Source organism: Fukomys damarensis, unplaced genomic scaffold, assembly GCF_012274545.1.
Source record: "Fukomys damarensis isolate Sample0158 unplaced genomic scaffold, DMR_v1.0_HiC HiC_scaffold_15, whole genome shotgun sequence".
NCBI classification, from domain to species: domain Eukaryota; kingdom Metazoa; phylum Chordata; class Mammalia; order Rodentia; family Bathyergidae; genus Fukomys; species Fukomys damarensis.
The window spans coordinates 4,024,022-4,030,921 of record NW_022900927.1 but is presented as its reverse complement, the minus strand read 5'-3'; the positions used below and the strand labels follow the sequence as shown (position 1 = coordinate 4,030,921).

General features: G+C 38.9%; 2 protein-coding genes across 4 annotated transcripts in view; one reads left to right on the top strand and one right to left on the bottom strand.

Annotated features, from left to right (window-relative positions):
- Positions 1-3,084, bottom strand: part of Fam186a (family with sequence similarity 186 member A) — an 81,655-nt gene extending 78,571 nt beyond the window's left edge. For all 3 annotated transcript variants that reach the window (XM_010623680.2, XM_010623681.1, XM_010623682.2), the window contains exon 1: positions 2,784-3,084. In XM_010623680.2, coding sequence (XP_010621982.1) covers positions 2,784-2,969 — 186 coding nt within the window. In that variant the 5' untranslated portion in view covers positions 2,970-3,084. The remainder of the gene's footprint in view (positions 1-2,783) is intronic.
- Larp4 (La ribonucleoprotein 4) overlaps positions 1-6,900 on the top strand; it is a 167,994-nt gene that overhangs the window by 92,655 nt on the left and 68,439 nt on the right. The window contains exon 2 of the mRNA XM_010623676.3: positions 5,723-6,031. Within this exon, the coding sequence (XP_010621978.1) occupies positions 6,020-6,031 (12 nt within the window). The 5' untranslated portion in view covers positions 5,723-6,019. The remainder of the gene's footprint in view (positions 1-5,722; positions 6,032-6,900) is intronic.

Sequence of the window (6,900 nt, the reverse complement as noted above, 5' to 3'; positions counted from 1 at the left end):
TCCCGAGTGCTGGGATTACAGGTGTGAGCCACCATGCCCAGCTGGGGCAGTTCTGATATAGCTCAGTGGTAGAATCCCTTTGGTTTGATCCCCATTTCCATAAAAACAACATAAACCCCTAAAACAGTAACCAGGCCTGGTGGCACGTGCCTGTAATCCAGGCTACTCAGGAAGCGGAGAGATGAGGATCGAAAGTTTGAAGCCAACCTGAACTACATAGCAAGACTCTTGTCTCAAAAGTAAAAATAAGAGCCAGGGATTTGGCTCAGTGGTTCCACCATCAGCCTCACAAGTGCAAGGACCCTAGTTTGAGCCCTGGTACCAAAAAAAAAAAAAAAAAAAAAAAAAAAAAAAAAAAAAAAAAAAAAGAAAGAAAGAAAAAGAAAACAAAAAGATATTCCCTCCATTGCCCAGGCTGGAATAGAACTTGTAATCTTCTTGCCTTACCCTCCTAGAGTGATGAGATTACAAGTGTGTGTCACTACCAGCTCATTTTTACTTTTTTCTTTCTTATTATTCTTTTTCTTTTTTTTTTTTTTTGAGACAGGGTCTCACTAGTTGAAGCTGACTTGGAACTCACTATGTACCCCAGGCTGGTCTTGAACTCACAGCGATCCTCCTGCCTCAGCCTCCCAAGTGTTGGGATTACAGGCATGTGCCACCACACCTGGCTGGATTTAACAATATCTTGTCTTGAATAAAAACTTAAAAAAGGCTGGGGGTGTAGATCAGTGTGAAAGCACTGGGTTCAATTCTCAGTACCTCAAAGAAAAAAAAATTGCTGGAGATGTAGCTCAGTGATAGAGTACCCATGCAAGGTCCTGGGTTCAATCCACAGTACCACCAAAAAACGGAAAATTTACCTACCAAGTGATTTGGCCCAAACCTAAGTATTTATCCAAGAGAAACGAAAGCATATGTCCATATAGTGACTTGTACACAATGTCCAGAGCAACCTTATTTGTAATAGCCCAAAACTAGAAATAGCTCAAAAGACATGTCATGGAAAAAGACGCAGCAATAAAAAGAAATGAACTATTCATACATTTAAGAATGTGGGTAAATTTCAAAATAATGCTAAGTGAAAGAAACCAGAAAGTACACTTCCACTTATATAAAATTCTTTTTTTGTTGTTGTTTGGGTTTTTTGGTTTTGGTTTTGGTTTTGGTTTTGGTTTTTTTTTTTTTTTTTTTTTTTTTTTTTTTTTGCAGTACTGGAGAATGAACCCAGGGCCTTTAGACTGAACTAGATCTCCAGCCCCTTTATTTATTTATTTTTATTTATTTATTTAGAGACAGGGTCTTGCTCTGTAGTCCAGGCTGGCCTTGAATTCACTATGTAACCCAGGCTGGCCTCAAACTCCTGGATTCTCTTGCCTCAGCCTCGCCAGTGCTGGGATTACAGGCGAGGGCTACCATGCCCAGCATCCAGCCCCGTTTTTTTTAGATAGGGTCACCACATTGCCTAGGCTGGGTTTGAATTTGTCTTCTTCCTGCCTCAGCCTCTCAGAGCGCTGGGATTAGAGGCGTGTGCCATCACATCTAACCTCACTTATATAAAATTCTTAAAAATGTAAACCTATAGTGACAGAAAGCAGATTGGTGGTTCCCTGGGAATTCGTATGGGTAGCAAAGAAGGACATGGGACGATTATAGACAGGCAAGAATAAATTTAGGGGGGTGATGGGTAAATTCATGATATTGATTGTGGTGAAGGATTTATGGGTATTTGTGCATTTAAAACTTGTATAGCCAGGGATGTAGTTCAGCAGCAGAGCACCTGCCTGGCAAGCTCAAAGGCCCTGAGTTTAGTTCCCAGTACCAAAAAAGAAAAAAGACTCCCCTCAAAAAAACCCTTAAAAAATGAAAACAGAAACACTTGTGTGTGTGTGTGTCTGTATATACATACATACATACACACACATATATATATATATATTTGTCTATTTCATATTCTTTTTTAGCAAAGCATTTATTGATATATTTAGATATACCTAATGTTAACATCTATCCTAGGGAGCCTGTACCAGTACAGTATAGTCTCCTAAAAAATGTGTTTAGGGCTAGGGATTTAGCTCAGTGGCTACACCGCCTGTCTCATAAGCACAAAGACCTGAGTTCAATCTCTGGTACAAAAACAAAACAAAACAAAACAAAAAAATGTGTTTAGTGCATGTCAGGTACCTCAGTAAAGCTATTAAAAGCAAAAAACACTGTTATTGCTGTTGGAGTAATACCAATACTGTGCCAGTATTTTTCTTTTTTTTTTTTTTTTTGGTTTTTGGCTTTTGAAGCAAGGTTTCATTACGTAGTGTAGGCCACCTTTGAACTTCCTATGTGCCCTACTGGACTTGAATTTAAGATTCTTCTATTGAGTGTGGGATGATAGGCATGAACCAGCACACCCAGCTGATTTACTTCTTAAATGGTTTAATTCTGATATGAAGATATTAATATCAAGTTGGAGTTCATTATCCACAGTGAGGTGAAACTGTCATTTGAATTCAAAATTATTTCAAATACAGCTAAATAACACGAACATAACATGAGTTCTAAAGCAAAAGAAAGGTTAAAAAAAAAACCCAAAAACTAGAGCCAGGCATGGTGGTGCACACGCATAATTCCAGCCGAACTGAGGCTGAGGCAAGAGTATCGCTGGCAGTTCGGTCCAGGCTCGTCTGGGCCTCACAGCGAGTTCAAGGCCAGCCTGAACTCAGTGTGAGACCTTGTCTCAAAAACCAAACCAAGCCTGGCAACTGGTAAACTTCCGATTCGTGACCTACCTCTCTGGCTCGAAGGAGCTGTGCTTGCTCAATCCTAGAGATGACTGCCTGGACTGAGGATGGGGTTTCAAGCTTAGGGACCACCGGAAGGTCAGGTCTGGACCATCTTCCTGTGATGTTGGAATTCTCAGCCTCTTTTTCTGATTCAGAGCCACTGCCTATCTCATTTGGCTTTTTGGCAAACATTTTCCGTGATTTTCTTTTGCTTCTTTTTCACAGAACATAGGCAAATACTATCAAAAGGTCTACTAGGAAGCTAGAAGGCTGCTTCCAGAGGTTGTGTCTTAGTCTGTTACCGTACTTGCTGACCATGGTGTTCTAGTCCTGGTGATGTCATAACAGATCCACTGTGATGTTTTCATTGACTCAAACATTTCTTTTTCTTTTTTTTTGTTTTTGTTTTTGTTTTTGTTTTTTTTTTTTGAGACAGGGTCTCACTATGTAGTGGAGTCTGACGTGGAACTCACTGTGTAGCCCAGGCTGGTCTTGAACTCACAGTGATCCTCCTGCCTCAGCCTCCTGAGTGCTGGGATTACAGGTGTGCGCCACCATGCCCGGCGACTCAAACATTTCAAGAGTGCTTAATATATGAAGAGAAGTAGATATTCTATATGCCATGATGGTAGAAGGGTGCAGGGGAGGAAAAGTAGGAAAGAATAGACAACAGGAATGTTAAAAGAAATAGAAGACATAGCCCTGCTTAAGTGAACTCAAAATATAGATGTACAATGCAGGATCCAGTGTATCAAATGTAACTCTTGATTGCTCTTTCTAGGGTTTTCTTAAATATTTTAAGGCCTGTAATGTTAAAATGTTAAGCTGTCCCTTAACTCTTCCTAGATACGTAGTAACCTATGAGATATTTAGATGAATATTATACTATCTGCACTACCTATTTACTCATTTTTACACTTGATCTTAGCCAAAAGGCTGAGAAGTGATATATTCACTCATTTTTTAAATAAAAGAAACCTGATGGAAGAAGGCTTTGAAATTTCATACTGGCTCAAAAATTTTAAAGAAATGTTAGAAATCTCTCTCTACCTAAGGAGTGCTTTGGGCAGCTCCTTTCATTGCAGAGGCAGTAGAAAGATTTAAGAGAAGGAGCAATTAAAGAACAGGATGGTTCTGTTGTTTTTTAACTTTAAAAAAATAAAAAATCTGAGTGTGGTGGCCCATACCGATAATCTCATAACTTGGGAGACTGAGGCAGGAGGATTACTATGAGTTTGAAGACAGCCTGGGCTACATAGAGAGACCCTATTTTAAGAAACGAAACAAAAAGTACAGAAAGTGCTACTGTTTAACAAACAGCTATGTGCTCATCTAGAATGAACAAATATTAACATTTTGCCACATTTTCTTCAAATAACTTGTTAGTTTTTTCATTAGGTTTTTTTCTCTTTTAATTTTGCTCCATAAAAGAAACATTAGAGACGAAATTGACACTGCCTTTGTGGTTCCCTCCCCCCATCTCTTCCTCCCTGTCCCATTCCAGAAACAATGACAATCACAACTTTGAAGTATTTGTCCCTAGTCTATTTTAATAGCTTTACTGTGGTTATATGTATTCATAAATAATATACTCTGTTAGCTTTCACGTGGCATCATTTTATAGCTTTCAAATTTTATACAAATTGTGAATGTATAACAATATTTTTACAAAAACTTTCTCTGTTGAGTCTTTGGGATTTTTTTTTTTTTTTTTTGAGACAGGATCTCACCTTGTAGTGCAGGCTGGCCTCAAACTCATCATTAGTGATCCTCCTGCCTCAGCTTCCTGAGTGCTGGGATGGCAGGTGTGTGCCACTATACCCATTTTGAGTCTTTGTAAACTAACTGTAATATTAGTTCTATGATGAATCCTTCCTCTTAAGATGTCATTGTTTAATTTCCTCTGTTTCCGAGTCACTTTGCAAACCTTCTATTACAGTACTTATCTCACTGAAGTGTAACAGTTATTTATCTTTGTCCACTGGTGAACTTCTCCAGACCAGATGCTATACTGCAGTTTTGTTTTTCACACATTAGTTTATGCTTCATTCGTGCTTTCAGAGAAACTGACTAAATACGGAGATCAATTATTAGTTTCAGAATCTCTCTCTTTTTTTTTGTTTTTTGGTACTGGGATCGAACTCAGGACCTTGGCTTGCAAGGCAGGTGGCAGAACCACTGAGCTAAATCCCCAGCCCTCCCTCTCTCTCTCTCTCTCTCTCTCTCTCTCTCTCTCTCTCTCTTTCTCTCTTTCTCGAAACTTTTCTAAGCCCCACATGCTTTGTTTTGATTTTTAGACCAACTCCACCCCCAACTCCTTACCTTTCTTATTTAAAAAACACCTATAACCCTCTCCTATAAATAACAAGTCTATTTACTGTATGAAGTTCATGTTTTCTTGAGAGCAGTGCACATTCCAGGCATGGTGGTGCATGCCTATAATCCCAGCACGTAGAATTCTGAGAGGCAGGAAGATCACAGGGAGTTCGAGGCTAGCCTGAAATATGTAGCAAGACCTTGTATCAAAACAACGACAAAAAAAAAAAAAAAAAAGAAAGAAAGATGCTCAATTAAGGAGAATTATTTGTTTTTATATATGTGAGGTCTTATTAAAATATCCATTATTGGGCCTTGGATTTAGCTCAGCAGTGCTGCCGCCTGCCTTGCAAGGGCAAGGTCCTCAGTTAGATCTCCAGTACAAAAAAAAAAAAAATTCCTTTATGATATAGCACTTCTCAACATTATCAATTCACCTATTTAAGTACTTTGTTGATACCATTAAATTGAGGGCCTTTTATACTATATCTTTTATTTCTTGCTTTGCTTATGCATTCACAAAGCAGCCTTAATGCTTATTGACTAATTTAGCACTATTGCTCTCACTTGTATTTTTTGTTTTAGTTTGTATTTAATCTTTAAATTATTTGCCTGTATTTTTCACGCAGCATGGAATTCATCAGCAACCAGAAATGAAAGCATTTGAAAGCAAATTTTAAAATCCTGCTAACCATTGAATTTGACCAGCATTCATTGTGACACTATTATGCAGTTATCATTACCCTAAAACCAAGAAGCATATATCATAGGATTCCTGCAAAGAAACTGAAAAGAAAACAAATTAAAATACAGTAAGTGCTAAAAAGGACATGAAGAGATCTTTGGGGAACATATCTTTGTTGGGAAAACTTTATGGAGAGAGATGGTTGATTAACAAATGAAGACACCCCAGATAGGAGGAAGCCATGGCTTTGGAGGTGAGTACTTAGGAATTTGGGGCATAGCGAGTGAGATTGGTTTAATCATTGAGACAAAGTGATGGGAGTTTACTGGAAGTCAGATGAGGGAGGGTCTGGGATACCCACATCAGCAATTTGATGGTGGGACGAATTTGGTATCCAAGTGAGAAAGTGAGGAGTTTCTTCTCAGCTAAAGCAAGGAAGACTACATGCGGTCAGAATGGCAAAGTCTTGAAAACAAGTAACAGAGGTTTGATGAAAATGAAGGTTTCTTTTTAGGGAGGTTAAAAAAAAAAGAATGGACAAATACCTGTTGGAAAAGATGAGGGAACAAGATTATTTCCAAAAATGAGTATCTGAACTAGGGCAATTTTTATTGAATCTCATTCGAATATGGCAGAACACCAATGAAGCAACCTAGAGTAAACGTTACTAACATATTAAACGGCGACGTGGAGTAGCTTTATTCTAATCAGAAGACCTGTTTCTAGCAAGCGTAGGGCAAAGTTCTTTAAAGAACTTTTCAAAGTGTCTGAAACCCGTCCACCTAAGGGGCTCCCTTAACTGTAAAATAGGGATAATAGCATTTTTGCATAGGATTGTTTGTAGATTAATTCACGCAAAAGGCTGGTGCCAAAACATCAGTGGTACTAATATCTTCGTCACTACTACAGCTTTTTTTTGGGGGGGGTACCGGGGATCAACTTGGGACCTTGGGTTTATGAGGCAGGGGGCGGAACCACTGAGCTAAATCCCCGGTCCCTCTGTACTGTTTTTTCTGCGAGACACCACGTTTTCAGGGTTGGGCAAACCCTTCCGTTTCAGTAAACTGTGCAGAGATTGTGTGTGTGTGTGTGTGTGTGTGTGTGTGTGTGTGTGTGTGTTTT